Source organism: Siniperca chuatsi, linkage group LG4 (assembly GCF_020085105.1).
Source record: "Siniperca chuatsi isolate FFG_IHB_CAS linkage group LG4, ASM2008510v1, whole genome shotgun sequence".
NCBI classification, from domain to species: Eukaryota; Metazoa; Chordata; class Actinopteri; order Centrarchiformes; family Sinipercidae; genus Siniperca; species Siniperca chuatsi.
Window position 1 is genome coordinate 18,982,304 of NC_058045.1, and position 24,807 is coordinate 19,007,110.

Genomic DNA, 24,807 nt, shown 5'->3' on the forward strand with positions numbered 1-24,807 from the left:
TTCCTTCTCAAGTGAAAACATTCTGTATTGTGTAGTATAGTTTTAGTACAGAGTCCTCCAGCACAGGTGTGGTTTGTAATGCTGGAGTCATTGTCACATTCAGCAGCAGTTATCCTGCTGCTAACAAAATACATGTGATAAGCTAGTGCCATTTAAAACCTGTGTTAAGTGATTCTACTAACTGTATAAATATTAAAAGTCAAAACTTATACAAAACTTATATTCACAGACACAATGCAACATATGTTGTTTCTCCTAAAACTAAGCCTCTTTTCAAACACACTTGTATATTGTTGTAGTTTTCAGGCTGCCACCACCATTTTTCAAACAAGCCTTAAACAGTACGTCCATGCTTTAGTTCGCTCAGCACCCACACTTTTTATCTGAGGACACAGTACCATGGACTGGGTGGGAGCCGTTACTCAACATGAATTGAGGCGAGCCTTGAGAGGCTTCGTCTGTGATGGTCATGCCGTTGCGTGCCAGCAGCTCCCGGGCCATGAGGATGAAGGCCGCCTCCACGTTCTGGGCCTCCTTGGCTGAGGTTTCCAGAGCAGCCAGCACACTGTTGTGTTCTGCCAGAGTGCACGCATCCTCAAACAACACCTGCCTCTGAGCTTGGAGGTCTGACTTATTACCTGTAGTGATGAACAGAACAGGAAGTGTTGAAAACAAAAGTGGAGCAGATTTTTGTATAGCTATTGTGTCATTTAGAGCTGAATGTTGTTCTGAAAAAAAAAAATGCTGAGCACCTGGCAGGTAACATAGGTCAACACTACCAAAGGGGCAAATCACCAAAAGCACAATTAAAAAAAAAAAAAAGTGCTGCAACTAAAACTCATTATTATCAGTCTCTATTATCGTAATCTGACACTTTCTCAATTAATCATTTTGTCTAAAGAGTGGCAGAAAAACGAAAAATTGATTATCAACTTAGTTATAATTTTCTGTCAAATCAGTTTTATTTATATAGCACATTTCATACACAGGTAAACACAATGTGCTTTACAGTAAAAAATGGAAAATACATAAATACAATAACCTTTCAGCCATCCATACAATGCACACACACATACATAAAATACAGTTTTTATAACCCTTGTCCTATTACTACCAGAATTCACACATGGATTACAGCAGGCACACACACACACACACACACTAACTACCAAAAGCCTGAGAGAAAGGCAATGTTTTAAGACTGCTTTCAAAAGAAGATACAGTTGTAGGAGATCTCAGGTCATCGGGCAGTTTGTTCCAGAGAACAGCACCATAGTAACTAAAAGTAACTGATTTAGTTTCAATTCTAGGTACATTTAGGAAATACCTGCTTGATGATCTGAGGGATCTGATTGGGCTATAGCCAGTGAGCAGGTCGGAAATATATTTAGGAGCCATACCATTTAGTAATACTTTAAAGTCAATTCTGTTCTGTGCCGGCAGCCAGTGAAGTGTTTTCAGTACACGTGTAATATGTAGTATTTTCCTAGTTGATTGACAATCGACTGATTGTTTCTCAACAGTCCAAAACCCAAAGATATTCAATTTACAAAGATATAAAACAGAGAAAAACAGCACATCTTCAGTCTGGCGAAGCTGGAACCAGAGAATGATTGGACTTATTAGTTGATAAATGACTTAAACAATAGATTATCATAATAGTTGCAGATTAGTTTTCTGTCATCAATGAATGGACTTTTCGTTACATATTCGTGTTTAGGAGGAAAATAAACACACAAATACGATAACAAATGGGTGTTAGGCTGGTCTTTAGTGTATTTACTGTCACAATAAACTATGAGCTACGACAGGCCAACTGCACAGGACACACTTCCCACCAACCTGAGTCACCTGTAACACCTGAACACCATCTGCTGCCAAGAATAAATATGTGAAAACCAGAAAGCGAGCAGAGCAGTTAAAATAGTTACAAGTAAAGGATAAGTGGTTGAGAAGTCCAGCTTCTGTGACTCCAAGTAGCATTAGTAAAAATGCAAACTTGAGGCCCAGGCTAAACACTGATCACTATGTCTTGTATGAAAAAAATATTGTAACAACATCCATTTTTATATAATTCAGTGTTAAAAAAACATCTCATTTAAAATAACTATAAAGAACACACAACATGAAGGGTAGCGTTGATGAAGGTGTACAGTCGAGGAATATCTTTAATTTTCCCTCTACTTACCAATGAGGATCAGTACCACGCTGGCAGCTCCATACTGCTCCACCTCCCTGATCCAGTGGGAAACAGATTCAAATGTGGTGCGGCGTGTGATGTCATACGCCACCATGGCCCCATGGGCACTGCGGTAGTAGCTCTGAGTTATGGTGCGGAAACGCTCCTGTCCTGCTGTGTCCCACACCTGCATCTGCAATAAGACACAAAACACAAATCCAATATGACTTAAATGGTTACAAAATGCGGGTACAAAACATACTGTTTAAGTTATTGGGACATGCTGTCAACTTTCTGAACAATGCTTGTGTGTACAGAACCCCAAACTAATTAGCATAACAAGACCATCCATGCAAGGTGTGTTAATAACAAATTAACACACCCAGAAAGCTAACACACAGATGATATCATTTGCCACTCCTCTTTCTCTAAACGAAAAAAAACACTGATTAACTGAAACAAGCAAAGGGATTATTTACTTTAAGACAAGAGTAAATACAGAGACATATATGTCTCACATATCCATGTTTTTGTTAATATAGAAAAATATACTGATAATAAAATGAATATGTCTGATGAAAACTGAACTGGGATGAACAAAGAAAAAAACTTTCCTACCTTCACCCTCTTGCCATCGATCTCCAGGGTACGAACAGTGAAGTCGACCCCGATGGTGTTTTGCTGCTTCTCCATGAATATGCCAGACTTGAAGCTCTGGACCACACAGGTCTTCCCCACATCTGAGTCCCCGACCAGGATGATTTTAAAAAGAAAGTCGAAAGAGTCCTCAATCTCCAGCCCTGCAGACTGCATGGTGAAGGGAGGAATATATACACAAAAAACACACTGAGACTGGCCTCTATGCAACAGAACTGGTTCCTTCCAAGTTGTTTCAATAATAACTGAGACTATTTACAGAAACAGCAGTCACATCCTTGTCAGAAAAAGGGGCAAATCAGGTTTATACCAGCTGTAGTATAACAGTTGATGTGGTTCCAGCTGAATATGTGTAATCCACATGTAAAGTTGTCCCAGTCATATAAAACACTCAAAATTATGAATAGTCTCACTCTTAAATCCAGTTTTTATTCCAACAGCTTGCTTCTTCTGTAATGTTTAACCTCCTTCACAGGCTCTACTCAGCAAACAACACAAAACAACTCCAAAATCAACTTAATTATCCCATAGTAGATTCAAATTTCTTCTTTCGTGGACAAGTAAAAGTCCAAAAGTTGTGTTTCTTCATCCTGTACCCATTTCCATGTCTACGTTACACTATCAGCCACCGTCTTGACTTAAACACAAATGTAGTCTGTACTGCTGCCCTTTAGACTGTCACTCTCTCTCCCCCCACTTTCATTCTGGGACAATTATAGACACAGCTCCTACCTGTCTTGGTAGGTGTGCTCTCCAACTGCCAGCCCACCTGCACCACTGCATCTTGGGATATGGATTTTCTATTTAGGCTCTGTAATAGGACAGAATACCAGGAAGAGGCAGAAATAAACACCATTGTATAATATAATAATATGTAGGGTGATAGGGTTAGATAGATAGATGTTGAGCTGGTTTTATAACTAACTGGATAAGATTTTACCAAGTTAGTAGTACATAAAGAGCCAAAGTGCTGGAGGCTGACTTTGAACAGAACCTTGTGTCTTTATGAACACAGGTTTTGCTAATAAGGCTCAGTGTGCAAATAGCCCTGAGCAAACAGCTTAAACCACTCCTGCAATTGACAGAATGTAAACACTTAAAGTCTTTGTCTTAACAGCTGTCCTTTGGACCCCAGAATGTTTTTTTTTTACATTCAAAAAATGCCCTACATGCCTTCACTTATAAGCCCCCTCACTGACTACTGTCAACTAACACATACCACAGCAGTCAACTACAGAAAGGGGTCAAGCGTAGAATAAGCATCAACAAAACACAACAGACAAATTGTAAGGATGTAGTTAAATCTACATAAAGTGTAATTGAAAGAATTTTACCTCAGGCTGCATGCATTGATATCACAGTGAGATGTTAACACAGAATGAGCATACTGCTCTGAATCTGAATCAGCCTCTCTCTCTCCACCCCCTCACTTGTTTCTGTCGTCATCTCAGCCCACAGAAGAACAAGGCACAGCTGGACACAGAACAATGTGTGAGTGTGACGGGCACTTGACCAAGTGGGGTCTATCTTTGGCTGTGACCACCAACCACCTTCTTTCTGTTGTGTGGTTAATGCCTTGTTAAATGCAATAAAATATGGTTTTGTTGGCCATGGTTTTGTTGACTTAGTGATGGCATAAATAAGACAAGGACAAGAGGGAAAAAGAACTTCGATTATGCCTCTTTTATCCAAATAGCAAATTGATTCAATTTACAGGATAATACAAAATAGATTCCCGACATTTAAATGTCTATCCATAACAACGTTTATGCTAGACATTGTTACGGTATGAAAGCTGATTTAAGTATCAGAACAAATTATAAACATGTTTGTAAAATCATGTAAAAATTCTAATTGCTGAACATTCCTAAACATTCATACATCCTTACAAACAAACTAATTTGAGCTACTGCATTATTACAAAATCGCTCCAGTGAACAACAAAATATAATAAACCAAAATATAGATACGGTAGCATGTCTTAATTACCACAGCCATATTAGAGAACAGAAATACTTCTGTGATTCAGCAGAGTCTCAGTGCAGGAGCTGTGGTGGTGTGGATGAGTCGTGATGAAATCATATTTGAGCCGTAACTAGGCTACCGTCTCACAGTCATAGACGTGTGTCATCTCCTCTGCAGCAACTGTCCTGCACTCGCAGAGTTTCTCAGTCTAAAAGCAGTGCTGGAGCTTTGTTGGCAGTTTCGTTGTTTGTGAGGTTTCTTTCCAGACGTCTTATTCAGTGATGTTTCTGAAGGAGGGACGTGAATCGGCTTCCAGGGGATCGGATTGTAGAAGCTGGGTGATGGGTAGGATTTGTCGTAGGGACCTGGAAGAAATCAAACCAATACAATGCTGATACATAACAAATATCAGCAAGGCAAATTAAACTAATACTAGCTACAGTCACATTGAATTTGAAACAACATAAAAATAATTATATTGCTACTGTTCCTGGATGACAAATTGCATGAAATAGATTTAGTCAATTATATGGTGTCAGTTAATCCAAAAACGATAAAGCATAGTTAATAATTCCCAGATGACTGAAATGACCTTACTTGTTGGGTAGCAAGGTGATTTGGGACTCGCTCTGCTTTTATCATTGGCTTTTGCCAGCCATTTCTTAAACTTCTCCTCTGCCCTCTTGCGGCGCTCTTTCTCCTGCTCCCCTCTCAGGGCAGCCTCCTCCTGTCAAGAAAAAAGGATCTATCAGAATCTGACCATTTTCACTCGTCAATAATAACATAACATTTCACTTTTTTTCATTAAAAGTAACTTTAAATAAATAATAACTTTAAAAAATCCACATTACTTTCTCCTTCTTTTCCATGTTTATTTTTTCTTGGTTCTTCTTCTGCAGCCAGTCTTTGTATTTTTGCTGAGCTTTCTGTTCAATCTCCCTCTGTTTTTCCTGCTGCCTCAGTATCGCCTCCTCCTCTTTGCTATGTTTTAGAAGTTGCTTGTGCTTCTCCTTGGATTGCAACAAGAAAACAAATAACAGACATGTCAGCATTGGAGAGTGTGACATTACTGTGTAATTAAACAAAATCCTGACAAATTACAGTCCATCTGCTATGGTGCTTTGTGTGGTTTTACTGAGTTTAAAGTAGCAGTTGTCTACCTGTTCTTTTTTCATCTTTAGCCATTCTTTGATCTTCTCCTCCATGACAATCTTTTTCTGTTCCCGCTCCCTTTTTTCTTGTTCTTTTTTTTCCTTCAGTAACCGCTCCTAATTCAAAAGATATAAAATATTCTACTCAGACATTCAGACATGATGGAATAATAAAGTAGAACTATGTTTTGGATTAAGAATAGTTTAGAAATAAGGGGGAAAACTATGACTAGCCTTATTGAAACACACACAAAAAAAAAACAAAGGAAAGTAAGCACTACTGTAGTTATACATTGATATTATAATAATTAACTGTGGCTTGCCTCCTCTGATTTCTTTTCCAATTTGAGACGGTCTTCTTTGGCTTTGTTCACCAGCCACATTTCCCATGCACTGAGAGTAGGTGAGAATGCAGGCTTCACAGCTGCATTCACCATCTGCTCTGAAGGCGTTCTTGGTAGCTCACATCTATATCAAAAACAGATTTACAATTATACATATTCTACTGTATACTTACATTTTGTCTGTCTGAATCAGTCTGCAGTCTGTCGTCTTTGACTCCGTTCAAAAAGTATCTTAAGCTTGAAATTCAGCAGTAAGTTACCTGACTGGTGAAACGCTGAGTCTGGAGTTGCTCTGCCGGGGTGAAGTCTGTTGAGCTGGGCTGGGCTCCAGGTCTTCATCACTATCAAAACTGTCATGATAGATGGGAGAAAGCAGAGAAAATGTGTCTTCGTCGTCGGATAGGACGCCGTCGTCCAAGCCCTTGGATGTGTGAAAGTCTTTCCCCTGGCTAGTTTTGACAGGGGTCGAGCTGAAGCCCTTGGACGCAGAGGCAGGACAGTTCGGCATCCTCCGTCCCGACATTACTAGCCGACGTCTGTTTCGAAAAATACAACGTCGACAAATGAGAATGTTTTCATGTGAGTTCTGTCGGTTAACTAATGTCAATTACACCTATGCAACTTTTTAGTGAGGCTCAATACACAACTAGCAACTAACTAGCTGGTGTTTAATGCTCATTTCAACAGCTTGTTTTCAAAGTTAGCAAAGTGGGCTAACGTTAGCGTCATAGGTAACTTTGCTAACTAACAGCTGAGCTATTATCTAACGTGCTACGAACGTTTAATACGTAGCTAACTCCACAGTGTGAGTGTGCAGTGTCTCTAGCTAACTCTGCAATAACTGTGAACATTTAGTAACATACCTTTGTGCGTATATTTTAATAAGTCTCGCTATAGTGCTCGTCTCTTCTACCAGCACTTCAACTTTTTTCCCATGATACACCGCGCCCCCACGCTCAACTGGACGCTGTTTCTGTAACCATGGTGATGCTTGACGCTTACTCTCCACACGTTTGTCTCTTCAAAATATATCAGTTTTTCTTTTGCAACCTACCAATTATAAGGTGATTGATGGTGAAGGTGGTGTTTGAATATGTCTGTAGGTCGTCTACATCTAAATACTTTTCTTGCCTGTGTCATTGACATTTTTTTATTATTCATTCAGAGCAGTGTGGAATGTCAGAAAATAACAAATGTCATTTATGTAAATATTATATTACTAACTACCTAATATATATGACATAATGTAAATAAATGGCTAATATAAAGAGGCCAAGTGCATGTTATATTAAATTATTCCGTTAATACTATACTGTACTGTGATTTATATATATATATATATATATATATATATATATACCTGTATATAACTTGGCACCTAATTGGAGATGCAGCTGCAATTGTGTTAATGGAGACAATTATAATAAAGCTCTCTTGAATCTTGAGTCTCTTAATTTTCAGATTGATTACAATTTAACCTCCAATTAGGAATGCTTTCATTGACTTTCCACTGAAATATACACATTTTAAACATAATATTTAGGCATATAGAAAACAATCTTGTCCATAAGCAAGGCCACTAATTCATCTCTTCATACTAGCTTGTAAAATGTTAAATAAGCTGTAGCTCATGTCTCTTCATGAAAGAAAGGACTGAGGACATTTAAAGATGATCCAGCTTTACTTTATTTATGGGTTACAGGTGTTACAATACCTATGCAGATTTATTTGATCTTATTTTGGTGATAGATATTTTGGTCGTACTAAGCATTTCTGAGTGAAAAATGGGAAATGAATGATTTTATTATTACTATTTAGATAATATATGTTTTATAACTGAGGTTTTGTGAACAGGTACTGTTTTATTCCAGTGTTATTTTGTTCAGTGCTTACCTGGGCTGTGCTTTTTGATTGTGCTTGAGACAATCAGTTTACTCCCTACTGTAATAACAGGCAGCTCTGATACAGCTGAAGTTAACCTGCCCATGCTCTCTGTCTCACTCCCACTTAACATTATCGGTCTAATTACCAGCAGGTATTCCAAAATGAGCTTGTACACTGAAGGGCTGCTTTCACAAAGAGATGTGGCATTTTGTGAGTGTTTGTAATTACCTGCAGCACTAAATTAACTATTTGTCTTGTTTTATGTCTTTTAATGCTTAACCCCATGTATTGCTTAGGCAACATTGTGTGTTCTTGAGTTATAGATTATCATTTAATCTATGACTGTTCATTGCAAACAATTATTCAGCAGATGAACAGGAGGTTTTAAATCAAGTGCCAACAGCGTACAGCTAGTACTTCTGTATCAGTGGTGGAAGATGTACTCAGATCTCTTAAGTAAAAGTAGCAATACCGCAGTGTAGAAATATTCATCTACAAGTAAAAGTCCTGCATTCAATATTTTTGTTAAAGTTAAAGTACAGAAGTGTTAGCATCAAATATATTTAAAGTACCAAAACTAAGAATATTGATTATGCAGACTGGCCCATTTCAGAATAAGGTATATTATGTTGATAGATTAGAATTATTGATGCATTAATATGTAAGCATAATTTTAACATTGCAGCTGGTAAAGGCGGGGATAATTTTAACTACTATATATACTTAGCATATACTTAGTTGGTATATATATATAAGCTTAGGTTAGTTTAATCTGTAAAAATACATCATAATTCTTTTGTTGATTATATTTTGTATTAACAATCAGACTCTGCAAAGCAAAGTAACTAAAGGTGTCAAATGTAGTAAAGTAAAAAGTACAATATTTGGCTCTGAAATGTGGTAGAGTAGAAGTAAAGTAGCATAAAATGGAAATATTCAAGCTAAGTACAAATACCTGAAAATTGTGCTTAAGTACAGTACTTGAGTAAATATACTCAGTTACTTTCCACCACTGATCTGTACACGTCATTAATGAAACAAACAACAACCACATGTCTGTATCGTGTTGGTAATTATAGAAATATTTCTGGGATGCTCTCTACATCACTCCCATCCATCATTTCTCCTGGATACAATTTGGCATAATGTGTCAGATCCCTGTGAGGCGTCCGCAGTTCTGAGTAAGATCATAACACAGGAGGATATTCAGCCACCAGCACGTGCAGAATGCACGTAGGTGTGTCTGATCCTACGTGTCTCCAGTCCAGCCCCAGAGTCACACCAAAGTGAGGGATTCCAGCTCTGGCCTCTGCTGGTCCCATTCTCGAAGGGCAGGAGTTCTCATTCAGAGCTCTGCGTGGTCCATTACTGACTGCATCCAGCCAACCAAGCAGCCCAGCAGCCAGCTCGCTGGCCAGGTGGTATGGTGACAGACGACCTTCAGAGACTGCCAGAGGGCAGAAGCCAACTGCACCGACTTTCCAAGACCCCTCGTCCAGTTCAGGGACCACCAAGGAAGTCCCGCAAGAAGCTCCAAGTTATCATTTGTGTACTGCTTGTGGAGCTGTGTGAAAGATTCACTTTCTTTGGGATTGTATGCAACATGATTCTCTTCTGCACTGTGAAGCTGGGCTATGATAACTACCTGGCCGCAACAGTCAGCCTGTGCTTTGTAGGAGCCAGCACCCTGACCCCTGTTCTGGCTGGGTGGTTTGCAGAAACCTGCTTGGGAAGGAAAAAGGTGCTCTACTTGTGTGCTTTCCTTCATTTCTTTGGTAAGACACAATGGTTTAAAGGTTGATACATGTTGTCTGATGTGATGAAATTTGAAACTATGACTTTAAAAATGATTCAGTATCTTGTCTTTAAAAGACAAGATATTTAACTGAATTTGTGAAATAAACAAGGAAGATGCACAAACATCTGACATATTAGTCATTATGAATCTTTATCTTTAGTGTAAGCTCATTTCGAGAGCGTCAGTTATTCTATTTAGGTGCTTAGTCATGGCTCTGTTTCCGTGAAGTCACACTCTTGTTTGAAATCTAGCTGCAACTACATGCTGTGACCTTACTACTTTCTAGGTACAGCCATGCTGCCCGTGGTGGCGTTCCCGTTCGAAGATTTCTACATCAACACTCATCACATGACGCACCAGCTGGAACCTCGGGAGCAGCAGATCTTGTTCTACACCGGCCTCCTGGCTGCTGCACTGGGCATCGGCGGCATCCGGGCCATCCTCTGTCCCATGGGAGCCTATAGCCTGCAGGGCTACAATCAGCACCAGCTCCTGTCCTTCTTCAACTGGTGGGTGGTGTTGAATACAGTCATTCAATTGTTTAGCCAATAATCAGACTTCAAACAGTCCATTGATATTGTTACTATAATCAGTTTCATCATCATGTAAGACGTCTTCCTAATGAAGTCCTTTACAGTTCAGTTATTCTGCATCGAAAACAAGACATTGTAAGTTCTTGATTGATTTTGGAGAACAAACTCTAATGCCCCAAAAGTGGGGCTTGGGTGGTCAAGTCAGGTCAAGTCAAATTGATTTCTATAGCACATTTACAACAACATGAGCTGACCAAAGTGCTTTACAATACATTTGTATAAAAAACAGATCAACAGAGCAACAGTCAACAACAAATAAATCAGGCAGAGAGCAAGATGGAAATATAGCAAGGAGGGCCTTGAGATGTGCTTTAAAAGACACAGTCGAGGGGGGATTTGGTTAGGCAGTTTGTTCCGCAGACTGGAGCCCACAACTGCGAAGGCATGGTCACCCGTGAGCTTCCGCCGAGCCCAAGGGATGACCAGAAGTGACTGGTTAACGAACCAGAGTGACCTAGTTGGGGTTAAAAGATCAGATAGGCAAGGGGGAGCCAATCCAAGAAGTGCTTTGTATACAAACAGACCTCCAAAACTAACAGGAAGCCAGTGGAGGGAGGCAAGTATGGGGGAAATATGCTCATGCTTACGGGAACCAGTTAAAAATCTCACAGCAGCTTTCTGCACATACTGCAGACATGAGAGTGAGGACTGAGTGGCTCCCATGTACAAGGAGTTACAGTAGTCGAGACGAGCGGTAATGAAAGCATGGATTACTTTTTCCACAGTCTTGGAATGTTAGGAAGGGTTTTACTTTGGCTAAGGCTCGCAGTTGGACAAAAGTGCCTCTCACCCCAGAGTTGATCTGTTTGTCAAATTTAAAAGTAGAGTCAAAAATTATCCCAAGGTTTTTTACATAGGGTTTCACAAAGGATGACAGTGGGCCGAGCTTCGCACAGGGGGGCCAAAGAGAACCACCTCATTCTTCAGTTCATTTATCATTAAAACGTTTTGGGACATCCAGTCTTTAATGTCCTGGAAACAGTCAAATAGAAGCTGCAATGACTGAGGACTGTGGCATTTTAGATGGAGGTAAAGCTGGGTATCGTCCACAAAGCAATGGAAGGAGATGCCATGATTCCTAATGAGGGGACCCAGTGGGAGCATATACAGAGAAAAGAGGAGAGGTGCAAGAACAGAGCCCTGAGGAACCCCATGGGTAAAGGGAGCCGAGGAGGAAGAAGCATCCCCCACACTATCAGAGAAACTTTTGTTTTCCAGATATGACTTGAACCATTTTAGGGCTGCAACCTGGATACCAACCCTTTGTTCAAGTCTGGTAATAAGCAGCTTATGGTCAACCGTATCAAATGCAGCAAGTAGTTGGTCTAAGAGTACCAGAATAGCACAGTCCCCGTTGTCTGCTCCTACCAGTAGATCATTGTGAACTTTTAAAAGAGCAGATTTAGTGCTATGGTGCTCCCTAAAACCAGACTGGAAAGCTTCAAATATTTCATTCTTGTGTAAAAAGGGATGGAGATGCTGGTAAACAACTTTTTCCAGAATTTTGGATAAAAATGGAAGCTTTGAAATGGGCCTACAATTTTCTAAAACATTTGGGTCCAAGTTGGGTTTTTTATGAAGCGGCTGAACCACTGTATGTTTAAAACAAGAGGGAAACAACCTGTGGAAAGGCAACAATTAATGATAGACAAGATGCTGGGGCCCACCATGTCAAACACCTCCTTTATTAGGAGTGAGGGAATGTAGTCAGATGGGCATGTTGTTCGCTTCAGATGACAAACTACTTCCCTCAGAGGGGAGAGGGACACAGGTTCAAACTGATTAAAAAACAGACAAGGCCAAGGAGGATCAAGAGGTACCAGAGCAGCAGGATTTTCTTTCTAATATCAACTATTTTGTCAACAAAGAAGTTGAGAACATAGTCACAGGTTGCTGTGGAGGGGTCAGGAATAGTATTACCAGTTGGGTTAATAACAGCATTTAAAGTGCTAAAGAGGACTTTGGGTATATGGCAGTTGTTAGATGTTAGAAGTCAGAGAAGTATTTCGTTCTTGCTGCTTTAACAGTGTCCTGGTATTGAGTCTGGTGGTTTTTAAGCATCTCATAAAAGATTTCTAGCTTGTTAGCTTGTCTTTCTTCCATTTTCTTTCTGCAGTGCTGTCTAAGAGCACAGGTAGTGTCATTAAGCCAGGACTGAGATTTACATTTAGATCATCTGGTCTTAAGAGGGGCAACAATATCAAGAATATAAGTGCAGGTGGAATTAAATGATATAAATTCCTCAGTGTGCAGGAGGAGATTCTAGGGAGCGGGTACAGGGGGCAGCTGTATAAACATAAAAATCAAAATCCTAAATCTTATGATGGAACAGGGGTTGATAAGGCTGGAAGAGCAACCTGGGACACATGGATTAACATGTTGACAGGGGAACAGTGCATCAAATATAATGGGGCAGTGGTCAGATAGAACATCCTCCTCATGGATAAGAGAGCTGACGTTCAGACCCAGAGTGAAAATTAAATCTAAAGTGTGGCCACGTTTATGAGTTGGCTTAAACACATGTTGAAACAGATTAAAAGATATCATGTAATGTAATATTTAAAAACTCAGTAGAAAATCTGTTTAAGGAATCATCAATATGGATGTTGAAATCTCCAACTATAATAACTTGGCCATTGTTCAGCACAATAAAGGACATAAGAAAATTCAGGCAGGAAATCAGCATTTGGGTAAGTGGGGGCTGTAAACAATTACACATAGGATTGGCTCTGTGTCACAGACTAACAGGCAGAGGACACCGAGATAGAGGGGAATGTCTTTATTGATGATGACAGCCAGCAGTGGAGAGTGTGGAGATAGGTAGAGTGGATCTGGGGAAGTTACCGGAGGGAAGCCACAGGAGACCAGAGAGACCAAGGAGGAATGGAGAAGCCACTGAGGAGTGGAGAACACACAGGGAACTGGAAAGACATAAGAACAGTCTGGTGCTTGGAGTCCTATCCACAAACGAGGTTGGACACTGAGTGTGGAGAGTGGAGTGAATTTATCCTGGGTGTGATTGGGGCTGATTAAGGGCAGGAGTGTAATTAGGAACAGGTGTGGGTGATTATGGGCTGGTGAGGACATGACAGGCTGTGACACTCTAAGCAGCAGATTTTGACTGCTGCTTAGAGAGATTCTGGCTAGACTGTGGTGCTACAGGAAATGTGGGAGGCCACAACAAAGTCCATGTAAATCTGACCATTATTTTTCCAGATACATGGTTATTGCCAAAAGAGTCACTCAAGGGGAAAATTTGACCTGACTATTGTGTTAGACAAAGGTTCAGAGTGTTGCCAAAATCATTTGATATTGTCCTCTGGGAAACATAATCATCAATTCCAAATTTCATGGCAATCCTGCCAGTAGGCCTAGTTATCAAGATACATTATTGGACCAAAATGTGGGATGGACCAAAAGCCCACTTCAACCCAACTAACATTGCCAAACTTAATTCACACCACTAACGTGATCAAAACAGGAAAAAAAATCAATTTTCCAGTTAATTTAACATTTGCTGTTGAAATATTGAATAAACAGCTCTAGCCATGCTAGTGGCTTTGTGAAGCTGTACTCAGGCACAGTGGCGCTTTGAGCTAAATGCTAACATAAGTGTGCTAACATGCTAATGTTTAGCAGGTATAATGTTTACACCTTCTTAATTTAACGTGTTAGTATGCTGACATATGCTAATTAGCACTGAACACAAAGTACAGCTGAGGCTGATGGGAATGTCATTAGTTTTGCAGGGATTTGACAGGAATTTTGACAAATTAAAACGACCTCATCATGGTGCTAGATCAAAATTCAGGGGATCACCACAGTTATTACTATTCATCCTTAGGGCAACATGAATGTTTGTACCAACATTTCATGGTAATCCATTCAATAGTTGTCTAGATATTTCACTAAAAACCAAAAATGTCAACCTCATGCTGGCGCTAGAAGAAATGTGAGAGCAATCACAAAAGTTAGTAGGATTCATCTTCTGGGAACCATGAATGTCTGTATAAAATATCTTAGTCTGGACTTAAGTTGTGGCCATCCCTAGAGTGACTTTCCATCTACTCATGAGTTATTCGGTGACATATGCAATCAGTATGCACGTGAAATGAAGGACTTGTGAGTGTGCTTTTTGTTTTATTTATGTTTAGGTTCTACTGGTTGGTCAACCTGAATTCCACTGTGGTGTTTCTGGGTATTGCTTACATCCAGCAGTCCGTGGCCAAAAATCTGGGCTTCCTTATCCCCTTCACCTCTGTGCTGCTGGCCCTAATTGCCATACACATGATGCGGAACAAACTCACTTATAAACCCAAGAAAGGTAACATACATAAAAAAGAGACATAAAAACAGGTATTCAGTCACACTTGTAAATATACTGTGACACCACATAAACATAAACTTGTAACGAATCATACCAAATAAAGACTTCATTCTGTTCCTTCTTGTGTCTGTTATAGGTGGATCATTATTGACCACACTGGGAGTTTTCTTGAACTCTCTCAAGATGTGCTGCCTCCACTATCGACACCTGAGTGGAGATGTAGCATCCTGGCTGGACCGGGCCAAGGAGAACAATGGCGGCTGTTATAGCGAAACACATGTAGAGAACGTCAAAGTCCTGGCCAAGCTCTTCCCTCTTTACGGGCTTCAGTTGCTGTACAGAGCCTGCATCACACAGGCAGGTCATTGGGAATATAATGGATCTGTATTGTAAAGCATGAAAAATGATAAATGAAAAATGATAGATCCAAAGTTTCCTACAGATTCCCTCAGGTTACTACATACAGACGATGAACTCAAACCTTCACCTGAACGACCACCTGTTGCCCATCGGTGCCATGAATGTGATCAGCATCCTACCTCTGCTGCTCTTAGCCCCACTGATCGAGTTTGTGACTACTTGCTACCTCTCCATGGAAAAAACTCCTCTGGCACCTGCAAAAGTCATCAGTGAGTATTTCTATGTGCACACATGCACATCCCCACTAATGCGCACACAATTTTAATGTCTTCACCTTAACATCCCTGTGTGTCTCTCTCGCTCTTCTGCCTCTCTCATCCTCCCTCTTTCCTCCTGTAATTATTCTGCAGCCCCCTCTCTCATCACCCCTCCCTGTCCATCCTCCCCTTCCAGCTCTGGGCCATGCGTGTGCCACTCTGTCGGTCCTGGTGGCAGGTTTGTCTGAGCTGCAGAGGAAGGCTTACCCTCTGGTGGAGCAGACTCTGTCTGGAAAAGTTCTTCAAGTTTCGTCCATGCCGTGTTTCCAGCTGGCTCCTCAGTACATCCTACTTGGTCTCGCAGAGGCTCTCGTCACCCCTGCATGTGAGTGAGAGACTTAAGGCCTCAATCATTTCATTTGATGCTGGTCTTACTGTGCATTGTGCATCTTGCCCAAAAAGCACTAATTTATCAAATTAGCACAAACCAACTGACACATAATAAAGGTGTCCAAGGCAGTTGTTGATGATCAAACATTTCCTCTCTGGCAGGTTCTCTCATATCTTTTCAGCTGACCCCGAGCCACCTCAGAGGGATCTCCCTGCACTTCCTCACTCTGTCCTATGGCGGGGGCTGCTTTCTTGGAGCCTTCATCATTCAGCTGGTGTACTTTCTCTCTGGAGGTAAAATGAATACAAATACTGTATTGCATGTTTTCTTCCAATAACAAATGATAGTGTCACTAGAATTTGATTGAAAAACACATTGATTTTTGGCACAAGATGTCACTGATGTTGATATGACCACTCGTTCACAGGTAACTTCTACCCAAACATACTGCATGATGGGAATCTGGAGAGATTCTTCTTCCTCCTGGCCACACTGATGGCTATAAATACCCTTGTTTTTTGGAGTGTATCTTACAGGTACAGTATTATCTCTAACTACATGGACTATAAGGTGAGGTGAAAAACAAGGTAAATTTCAGCAGGCTTGTGTGTTGGCAAAAACCACATAGTTGGATATAAGAAACTATGGTTAAATGAATGGTCACACTATCAATTTTGACAAACATATCCTCTCTATTGCTTTAAAACGTTGTGTTTTCTTGTTATCCTGATGTTGTCTAGGTACATAGACCTTAGTGTGCAGGGTAAAGCACTGACCATCAGCCCTCTGACTGAGAAGCTGCTGCATTACAAGGCTTGTCTGCGGTTCTACGACACTGTGGATCGCTCCTACACAAACAGCTCCACTGAATATATTTTATGACTGTCTTCATTTTGATCTCTACTGTTAGTGGCGCTGGCGCTGCATGTTACTATGTCTGTAACTTGGCGAAATGTGGGCTGAACTGTATAAATGAAATACATGGAATGTAGCCTACATGTGTTTGTCGTTTAATAATATTTGTGCATATAATCAAACATGTCTCTTACTGTATGTCACAAAACCTTTATTTTACTTTTGTGAGCATGGGTTGTATAAGAGTGAATTATTCTGAGTTATGAGAATGTAAATAATAGCACATTAAATCAGATAAACAATAAACATATCATTAGCAAAGCATTGTCCTTTAAGTCTATTAAGTTAAATCTATTAAGCTAAAACAAAGTCAGTCTGCTTGATTGATTTTTATGATAGGTAACAATAAAGGATAAGCACTACAGTAGTTACAATCATTGATGTTTAAAATAATGAAGGCTAAAAGGCTTATTTCCACTGTGGCCCTCCAACATACAACAAACGGCACAACAAAAACATGATACCATAACACCAGTTGAGACAAAACATACATACAATGGCGGAGTGGCACGGCCTGCATGTTCCAAGCTCTCTTCATAATATAAATCAGGCTGTAAGTTACCGAGAAACCATCATTTCAAGGCCACTTTGAAGATGCACTCCAATGTGATCAATTTAGGTTTGAAGGAAGATTATTCCATTGTACAGCATAAAAAACAGAATAAAGAAATGTTTTTAACTATCAAAGTCCTTAAACGAAACAAGTTTATTGAACTGCCACATGTAAAATAGCTTTGAGTGTGTTTTATCAGTGAAAAGTAATCCCATAAATACACTGGCAGTTTTTTTTAATGATTTAATGATTATATGTAAAAAATATCTTAAGAATTTTGAACCTCTTCTCAACTGTTGTAAGCTTTCTGAAATGTACAGACTCAACACGTGTAAATGGATAAAGTTTTAAGATTACCCATATTTGTTTATTAGTTTATTATCATTGCCATTGAACAGGTTTAAATGTGGTAATTAATAATCCAATTTAAAAACACATTTCTGAAAAGATGAAAAAAGACAAACAACTGAACAAGCTCTTTTGAAAGTTTTTAGCAACAAAGAAGCCAAAATATAACATGTGCAAAACTTTGCATATGATAATATTATTCATGTGCTTTTTTTCTATCCCTGAATCATATATAGCAGCCAGTCTTGCAAGCTAGCTTTTTTTTATGTAGACTGGCTTAGATGCTGCATATTTTCAGTGTTGAACCTAAATCAACAGAAAACCCCGGATAGAGAGGTTCAGTGAAGGTGGTCTGGATTTGGTGCAGCAGCACTAACCTGTCAGGGCCAGAAACACTGTAGAAGTCCAGTGTTCCTGCTTCGTAATCAAGGTGCATGCCTACCCTGCGGGAGTGAGCCGGAGGAATTTGGCCTTTGTGAAGATTATTGTGCCAAAACGTGCAGCCAGATGAAGAGCAGGTTAATTTCCAGGAGTGATCATTGTGGCCAAAACAGCAATCTTTCCCTAAACCCTTTCTTTTAATGCCTTTGTACGACACGGCCAAATCGACAATGCCACCGTCCCACTCCACCTCCCAGTAGTGGCTGCTCTTAAGGTCGTTTTTGCACAGAGCCTGGTGAGAGTAGGTGAATCTGTCAGGGTGATCAGGATGAGCCTGGTCTTGGCCACCCCACAATATCTCTCTGTTTCCATCAGACAAGCAAAGACATGCAGCTACTGTGTTGGGATCCACCTCCATTTTGTGGTCTGCAGAGAAAGATGTAACACTCATTTAGTTGTTGAAGCCTTTATGTAGGTTTCTGTTGATATTTATGCAAACTAAATTAACGTCATACTTACTCTTATATTTGGTCAAAAGGTATGTCCTTGTAATTTTCTCATGCAGCCTTGGCATTTTTGACACTGATGAAAAGAAAACAAAAAAATACTGATCATTCTCTCTAAACACTAACAGGAAATATACTGACCAGACCAGACTAATTAAAAGGGTTTAGAGATCCAAACTTACACATTTTTTTCCCAGAATGACTTAATAATTCATTCTTTTCTTTGTTGCACATATCTTTCAGTTTATCTTTCTGTACAGTGATAAACTCTGACCGCATGTCAAGTTTTGCATGTGAGTCTGTGAATACAGGGAGGTCACACAGGGCCTGGAAACCCTGCAAATACAAGGCAAACAAATACATTGTGTGACAAAAAAATAAAAATAACAAATTGGCATACCATTGGCAATGGTATACACTTCCAAAGACTAAAACTGAAGTGCCACCAAAACATGTCATCACCTGAAGAAACTGAATGGGGTCCTCTGTTAGTAAAAGCTGGTCCAGTTCATCCTCTCTCCTCCTCAGCTTGAGCACTTCACGATTCAGTTGCCTGAGATGACTATTGGTCCAGTCCACTCCAGCTTTCTCTGCTTCTCCAACTTTCTCTCTCATCTCAGAGCACTTCCTCTCCACAAAGTGGACATATAAACGGATGTTTTCCGCACACAGTCTCTCAAAGTCATCACACGCCTCCCATGCAGCATCCTTGTAGGAAACAAGGCATAATGACATTTTGAATTACAGCATCTTTACAGTCCTGGGCTACTTTACAGTTCCTTAAATTATTCTGCAACATATGAAAAGTAACTGGATTTATTAGAAGTTTGCTTTTTTTTTTTTTTGCAGATTTTTAAAACACGTCATACACTTGAAATTCAACTTTTTTTTAATAGTCTGTGATAGTGGTCTAGGTCAGTGGTTCCCAACCTGGGAGTCTGAGCCCTCCCAAGGGGTTGCAAGATAAATCTTAGTGGTCGCAAGTTGATCAACAGGCTAGGGAATCAGGAAAAATAAATATATTGTACATTGCATCAGAAATATAAATATTTTATCAGAAATTAATCAAAAGTATATTCATTTTTCAACACATTGATTTTTTCATTCTTCCTGCTGGTGTCGGTATACAGTCTGCGTGTACCAAGCCTGGTTTTCTTCCCTTCAAATAAAGACATTTTCTACCATTTATTTAGTATAAAACAACTTCTACAAACCCTGGCTAGATACACCATCACAGTAAACGTGAAGCATTCATTTACATCGGCAAATGTTATGTTCAGTGTGTCTGAGGCTGTATGTTTTCAGCATTCTGTTACAAACACTTCATGTCCACAGAGAGAAGGAGGAAACTGTTAGGAAACCTAACATAGTTTACTACCACATTCATTTCCCAGGACACCTTTGTCTACAAGGACAGCAGTTTACCAAAACTAGGCTTTAAAAATAAATACATTTATTGATGAATAAAATAGGATACACATATTGGTGGATGACACTCACTCTTACAGAGTCTGCAGCCTGCCTCAGCTCCACCATTTTCGTCTCTGAATTCAGCACTCTGTCTGCAATTTCCTGTTTAGTCCGCTCCAGCTGTCTCTGTTGAAACACAAACCAGGGAGGTTTTCAGATCCTCAGTGACATTAAAAGGACGGGCGATAAATGACTTCAGCATTGGGGTGAACTGAATTACCTGCATTTCACACTTTTCTGCTGCAACTGCCACAGTGTCATGGCCTTTGTGCTCATCTAGCACACACAGCAGGCATATCAGCTGCTGATCAGTGCGGCAGTAAATCTCAAGAAGCCTATCATGACGGCCACAGATGCTGTATTTGATCCTTGCAGAGGCTTGAATCAGATTGTGCTTTTTTAATGGTGGCACTTCAAAGTGAGGCTTCAGATGAGTCTCACAGTAAGAGGCCAAACACACGAGACAGAACATGGAAGCTTTTCTTTTTCTTCCTGTGCAAGCGTCACACTGCACATCGCCAGGTGCAGCATATGTGTCAGCATCATCACCAGCAGCACTTTGACTGGTTGTCCTCCTGTGTTCCTCCAACAGGTCAGCCAGAAGTGTGTTCCTCTTTAAAACAGGCCTAGGGTAGAAAGGCTGCCTGCACTGTGGGCAGCTGTACGTTCTTCCTCTGTTATTATTTCTGTCCCAGAAGGTATTGATGCATGTTATACAGTAACTGTGTCCACAAGCGGTCGTCACAGGATCCTCCAGTACCTGTAAACAGATGGAGCAGTCAAACAGTTCCACACTGTAAGCCATTTTCTCCCGCTCAGACTGACGGAGTTACTTTCATTTTCTCTAAAGGAGGAGTGGCTTGTTGGCAGCTTGTTCTCAGTGGCACAGATATTGACTGTGCTGTCTGTGTGAGTGTCAGTGGTAAACAAAGCACATTATCAGAGTCAAACATGTACTGCAAGTGGAGGTTTCACATTCTACTTCCTAGTTGAGATTATTTAATCACACCTTGGAATACTTGCTTTAATTCTTAAAGCTGGTCTAAACAGTATTTTCATATTATGGAAATGGATCAAATAACCATGTGTACAGCAATTAGGTCGCTCATAGTGGTGAATACACAGAAAATGATTTGACTCTGGGAACTGCAGAAGCAGATGACTTGGCAAAAATTTGCAAACAGACTAAATATGTTAATTTTTACAAGCCTACTTATTGTTTTCATTGTTTGGGCTGCCCCCGGGTGGCCAAGAAAAAAATCTATTATTGCAGTTTTAACTATATAAGCATATTTTGTTTCATGTCAGCACATTGCTTAATTAAAAGAATGTATTTACAGAACTTCTTTAACCCCCAATGTGTAGGATTTGAAAATGTCTTACTTTGGTGCCATTAGGTGGTAGCAGCAACAGAGAATATGTATAGCACAGGACACTGATAGACTCTGACCATCCAACAGATCTGGGGACACTGAGATGAATGGGCTGAAACACAGACTACAGTACTCCAATATTTCACTGGGATTGTTTCTCTCTCTATTTTATTTCCAAACAAAATACTAAAAAAATACAAAATTATTATAATTATTATTATTATTATTTGTTCCTAATAAATGTATTTATTTCCTTTTAGCACAGCTAGTGTGCTTCACAAATGGCCTATACAAATTGTGCCATAAACATTTATTTGATTTGACAAAATCAATATTTTATCCTTATTTAACTAACACAAACAGCAGGAAATTGTATTGGTATAAAATTATAAAGTACCCAAACTAGTAATCACAACTTCTATTAACATTAGTAAACACATGGCTAAGCTAGAGGAGTCTGACTTCTGTTAGTTATGAACGTTTTTATATATAATTATTCTAGTAACTTTAACACTTTAACAGTCACAAGCAACAAAATGCTGAGTTTACAGTTGAAATGGATTCATTACAGGAAGAGAAACATGTAACATACACAACTCACATCTGTGCCATTATTATCTTCAGCCTTTTCCTTGCAAACAATGAACATTTTAAAGAATACAATGAAGCTTTAAGTTTAATGATCAACAGACAATACTTTTGGAGTGAACACCTTTGTGGCACTGGTGTTTAACACATACACTGTAATAGTGATGCTTCACTTAGGCCACCTTGACAGTGGATGCCCTTTACTTTGGTGACATTATCGTAACTGAGGCTCCTCTGGAGACCATGAACCCAGGGTACAGAGGCTGGGAGAAAGTGGTCTGAACTCTGTGAAGGAGCATCATTTTATCAGAATCAGACACGCTGTAGAAGGACAGGCTCCCTGTCTTATGGTTCAGATACACTCCTACAGTAGAGGAGCAGGTGATGGATATTTTGGTTTTGATTCCACTGTGCCAAAAGGTGCAACCAAATTTTGAAAGGGAAATGCACCAGGACTGGTCTGTATATCCAAAGCCACTTTCTTCCTGCTGTGCCCCTTTATAGCACACAGCAACCTCAACCCTGGGCCCCCGCCATTCAACCTCCCAGTAGCAAACACCAGTTAAACCTTCAGTGCACAACACTTGATCATATTTGGTAAATCTCTCTGGGTGGCATGGATACCTCTGAGCTTTTTTAATCCAGGTTGCTTTGCTGTTGCCCTCAGAGAGCAACAGGTTTATAAATGCTGTGTTGGGATCCAAACTGAGGTGGCAGGAATCTGAAAAGCAGAAGTTGTTATTATTCAGTGTGACGAGTGAAGTACAGTGGTTGAAAAATATTTATGCCACAATAATGACTCACAAAGGGAGAACTCCTGTCTTGTCTTAGGATCAGGATCAGCTTGAACTAAAAACAAAAAACAGACAAGAGAAGATTTTGGTAAACTGCCTAGTCATACAATATTACATGATTCCAGTAAATAATCATACATTATTTAAATAAAGGTGTTTTGTTACTTGTCTCAGATATTTCTGCAATAGCTTTTGCCATGTTTTCCATTTTGTCTGTCAAATTAGAAATAGCCTTTGTCACAAAGTCAAAAGTTGTGTGTAGAAGGATGTTGAAATCAGAGGATGCGTCGAGTTCTGGACAGTCAAAAACGGACTGGCAGCTCTAGAAAGATGTAAAAACAGAAACACAACATCAACACAACTACAGCCCTGCACACTAAATAATCAATGTATTTGTCTGTCTGTGTACCTGCAGGAAATGAATGTGATCCTCAGTGAGTGACAGCTGCTTCAGTTCATCCTCTCCCTTTCTCAGCTCAGAGATCTCCTTCTCCAGCTTATCCACGAGTGCCTCAGCGCGGCTCGTTGCAGCCTTCTCCTGAACTCTGATCAGCTCCTCCACAGCACAACGCCTTTTAGTCGCCATCAGGACAATTTCAGCATGGGCCTTCTCATTTTGATCAACCGCTGCATCTCCAGAACACTGACAGTAGAAACAAATCTCAAACAATGTTAGTTACTTTCAAGAAAAGAAATACAGGACACATTACATGCATTTAAGTCAGCTAAGAAAAAGCTAAGACAATTCACCTGCAGTGCTTTCATTTTCTGTCTCAGCTGCTGCAGCTGCTTCTCTTTCTCCTGTATTCCCCGCTGGTATCTTTGTTTTGTCTTTCCAAATTGTTTCTGAAAATAAAATCATATTGCTCACACCTTTGCTCATATACAGATATACAGTCAATGTATCATCCTAAATCACCCTGTCATTGGTACAAAACACCATCTAGAAATTGAAATTTGGATTCCACACTGATTTCCGTAGCTATATGACTCTGATAATTGCAACAGCACACTTACAAACACTAACTGTGGCCAAGAATAAGTACTCTTACTTGTATCTCTTTCCTCTCTGCTGCAGCCGAAACAGTGTCATGACCTTTGTGCTCATCTATCACACAAAGCAGGCAAATGCACTGGCCGTCACTGCGACAATAGACTTCGAGCAGCTTGTCATGCTTAGAGCAGATCTTCTCATGTAAGGAGGCAGAGACTTCCACTAGTTTGTGCCTTTTGAACGCAGCAGACTCATAGTGGGGCTGCAAGTGAGTAGCACAGTAAGAAGCCAGACACACCAGACAAGACTTGACAGCTTTCAGCTTCCTCACAGTGCAGAAATCACACTCCACGTCCCCCGGGCCGACATCATCCTTCACAAGAGGGGTGGGTTGTTCTGCCCCTAACATTTTCCCTGCCAGATCAGCCAGCACTGTGTTCTTGTTCAACACAGGTCTGGGGGTGAAAGTGTGTCTACACTGGGGGCAGCTGTAAACATCTCTGCGATCCTCCTGGTCCCAGTAGCCATTTACACAGTCCATACAGTAGCTGTGGCCACAATGAAGAGTCACAGGGCTTTTCAATATGTCCAAGCATATTGAGCAGGATAAAGGATCCGGATCTTTACAGCTCGCTGCCATCTTCATCACAGCTCTCTTTAACTTTCGTTTTCTCTGAAAGCAAAAACTGGCTGTTAAATAGGAGGAGCTTTCAATGTCTTATTTACATTTTTTTAAGTCTCCCTGATTGGGAACGCGCCCCTTTATAGTTCATCATTTCTGTGATGTGAGGAAAAAAATGAAAACAGTTCAACAATTTAGGAAACGAAGGAACCAAGACTTGCCTGATTATTAGACAGAATTGTCAACTCGTTACATCTCACTTCCATCTTCGTTCAACTCGGTGGAGCCTGAAGTGTGCAGATTCAAGGCAAAACCACTGTTCATGCGAGATTTGAGCGGGACGCGAGATTTCTTTGG

General features: G+C 40.1%; 5 protein-coding genes and 2 long non-coding RNA genes across 11 annotated transcripts; 1 reads left to right on the plus strand and 6 right to left on the minus strand.

Moving 5' to 3' along the window:
* Positions 1–4,353, minus strand: LOC122874274 (ras-related protein Rab-19). Of its 2 annotated transcripts, XM_044191911.1 has the most exons (5): positions 4,171–4,353; positions 3,569–3,647; positions 2,798–2,986; positions 2,189–2,372; positions 1–638 (listed from the first exon to the last, which is right to left on the minus strand). In XM_044191911.1, exons 2-5 carry the CDS (start codon positions 3,617–3,619, stop codon positions 364–366), a joined length of 699 nt encoding a protein of 232 aa, XP_044047846.1. In that variant the 5' UTR covers positions 3,620–3,647; positions 4,171–4,353; the 3' UTR covers positions 1–363. The 2 variants fall into 2 exon arrangements, with proteins under 2 accessions (XP_044047846.1, XP_044047847.1); XM_044191912.1 differs by lacking the exons at positions 3,569–3,647; positions 4,171–4,353 and adding an exon at positions 3,250–3,545.
* Positions 4,354–4,504: 151 nt separating this feature from the next.
* Positions 4,505–7,312, minus strand: ccdc34 (coiled-coil domain containing 34). 2 transcript variants are annotated; one of them, XM_044191909.1, is made up of 7 exons: positions 7,160–7,311; positions 6,557–6,832; positions 6,276–6,420; positions 5,962–6,069; positions 5,653–5,811; positions 5,399–5,528; positions 4,505–5,166 (listed from the first exon to the last, which is right to left on the minus strand). In XM_044191909.1, exons 2-7 carry the CDS (start codon positions 6,817–6,819, stop codon positions 4,964–4,966), a joined length of 1,008 nt encoding a protein of 335 aa, XP_044047844.1. In that variant the 5' UTR covers positions 6,820–6,832; positions 7,160–7,311; the 3' UTR covers positions 4,505–4,963. The 2 variants fall into 2 exon arrangements, with proteins under 2 accessions (XP_044047844.1, XP_044047845.1); XM_044191910.1 differs by lacking the exon at positions 5,962–6,069 and having other exon boundaries at positions 7,160–7,312.
* A 1,750-nt stretch (positions 7,313–9,062) lies between these two features.
* slc15a5 (solute carrier family 15 member 5) lies at positions 9,063–17,390 on the plus strand. 2 transcript variants are annotated; one of them, XM_044191921.1, is made up of 9 exons: positions 9,063–9,955; positions 10,265–10,487; positions 14,726–14,895; positions 15,035–15,255; positions 15,341–15,527; positions 15,712–15,900; positions 16,068–16,199; positions 16,334–16,442; positions 16,647–17,390. In XM_044191921.1, the coding sequence occupies exons 1-9, from the start codon at positions 9,604–9,606 to the stop codon at positions 16,786–16,788; spliced, it is 1,725 nt and encodes a 574-aa protein (XP_044047856.1). In that variant the 5' UTR covers positions 9,063–9,603; the 3' UTR covers positions 16,789–17,390. The 2 variants fall into 2 exon arrangements, with proteins under 2 accessions (XP_044047856.1, XP_044047858.1); XM_044191923.1 differs by lacking the exons at positions 16,334–16,442; positions 16,647–17,390 and having other exon boundaries at positions 15,035–15,259; positions 15,669–15,900; positions 16,068–16,197.
* On the minus strand, positions 13,336–15,101 carry LOC122874284. 2 transcript variants are annotated; one of them, XR_006377586.1, is made up of 3 exons: positions 14,993–15,101; positions 14,781–14,877; positions 13,336–13,492 (listed from the first exon to the last, which is right to left on the minus strand). It is a non-coding gene; the product is annotated as an uncharacterized LOC122874284 (long non-coding RNA). The 2 variants fall into 2 exon arrangements; XR_006377585.1 differs by lacking the exon at positions 14,993–15,101 and having other exon boundaries at positions 14,781–14,984.
* LOC122874285 lies at positions 15,155–15,727 on the minus strand. The gene is made up of 3 exons (XR_006377587.1): positions 15,593–15,727; positions 15,386–15,512; positions 15,155–15,280 (listed from the first exon to the last, which is right to left on the minus strand). It is a non-coding gene; the product is annotated as an uncharacterized LOC122874285 (long non-coding RNA).
* LOC122874280 (E3 ubiquitin-protein ligase TRIM47-like) lies at positions 16,956–21,453 on the minus strand. The gene is made up of 6 exons (XM_044191925.1): positions 20,300–21,453; positions 20,110–20,205; positions 19,072–19,317; positions 18,792–18,945; positions 18,623–18,685; positions 16,956–18,529 (listed from the first exon to the last, which is right to left on the minus strand). The coding sequence occupies exons 1-6, from the start codon at positions 20,882–20,884 to the stop codon at positions 18,000–18,002; spliced, it is 1,674 nt and encodes a 557-aa protein (XP_044047860.1). The 5' UTR covers positions 20,885–21,453; the 3' UTR covers positions 16,956–17,999.
* A 139-nt stretch (positions 21,454–21,592) lies between these two features.
* LOC122874279 (E3 ubiquitin/ISG15 ligase TRIM25-like) lies at positions 21,593–24,804 on the minus strand. Its single transcript, XM_044191924.1, has 7 exons — positions 24,672–24,804; positions 23,887–24,501; positions 23,585–23,680; positions 23,244–23,477; positions 23,000–23,156; positions 22,845–22,889; positions 21,593–22,761 (listed from the first exon to the last, which is right to left on the minus strand). Exons 1-7 carry the CDS (start codon positions 24,714–24,716, stop codon positions 22,241–22,243), a joined length of 1,713 nt encoding a protein of 570 aa, XP_044047859.1. The 5' UTR covers positions 24,717–24,804; the 3' UTR covers positions 21,593–22,240.
* Between the last annotated feature and the right edge of the window lie 3 nt (positions 24,805–24,807).

Bases quoted from the DNA above. Each gene is read 5' to 3' on its own strand.
- LOC122874274 (XM_044191911.1), bottom strand. From the start codon at position 3,619: ATGCAGTGGTGCAGGTGGGCTGGCAGTTGGAGAGCACACCTACCAAGA. The intron at 2,987-3,568 runs GTAGGAGCTGTG...TTCACCATGCAG, and splicing joins GAGCACACCTACCAAGACAG to TCTGCAGGGCTGGAGATTGA. The intron at 2,373-2,797 runs GTAGGAAAGTTT...GTCTTATTGCAG, and splicing joins TCGATGGCAAGAGGGTGAAG to ATGCAGGTGTGGGACACAGC.
- ccdc34 (XM_044191909.1), bottom strand. From the start codon at position 6,819: ATGTCGGGACGGAGGATGCCGAACTGTCCTGCCTCTGCGTCCAAGGGC. The intron at 6,421-6,556 runs GTAACTTACTGC...TTTTTGATATAG, and splicing joins CTCAGCGTTTCACCAGTCAG to ATGTGAGCTACCAAGAACGC. The intron at 5,812-5,961 runs GTAGACAACTGC...TTGCAATCCAAG, and splicing joins TAAAGATGAAAAAAGAACAG to GAGAAGCACAAGCAACTTCT.
- slc15a5 (XM_044191921.1), top strand. From the start codon at position 9,604: ATGGTGACAGACGACCTTCAGAGACTGCCAGAGGGCAGAAGCCAACTG. The intron at 15,256-15,340 runs GCAGGTCATTGG...AGTTTCCTACAG, and splicing joins ACAGAGCCTGCATCACACAG to ATTCCCTCAGGTTACTACAT. The intron at 15,901-16,067 runs GTGAGTGAGAGA...CCTCTCTGGCAG, and splicing joins GGCTCTCGTCACCCCTGCAT to GTTCTCTCATATCTTTTCAG.
- LOC122874280 (XM_044191925.1), bottom strand. From the start codon at position 20,884: ATGGCTTACAGTGTGGAACTGTTTGACTGCTCCATCTGTTTACAGGTA. The intron at 20,206-20,299 runs GTAATTCAGTTC...GTGTTTCAACAG, and splicing joins CAGAAAAGTGTGAAATGCAG to AGACAGCTGGAGCGGACTAA. The intron at 18,686-18,791 runs GTAAGTTTGGAT...TCTTTTCATCAG, and splicing joins TCATTCTGGGAAAAAAATGT to TGTCAAAAATGCCAAGGCTG.
- LOC122874279 (XM_044191924.1), bottom strand. From the start codon at position 24,716: ATGGAAGTGAGATGTAACGAGTTGACAATTCTGTCTAATAATCAG. The intron at 22,890-22,999 runs GTAACAAAACAC...TTTTGTTTTTAG, and splicing joins TGCAGAAATATCTGAGACAA to TTCAAGCTGATCCTGATCCT. The intron at 22,762-22,844 runs GTGAGTCATTAT...TCTGCTTTTCAG, and splicing joins AAGACAGGAGTTCTCCCTTT to ATTCCTGCCACCTCAGTTTG.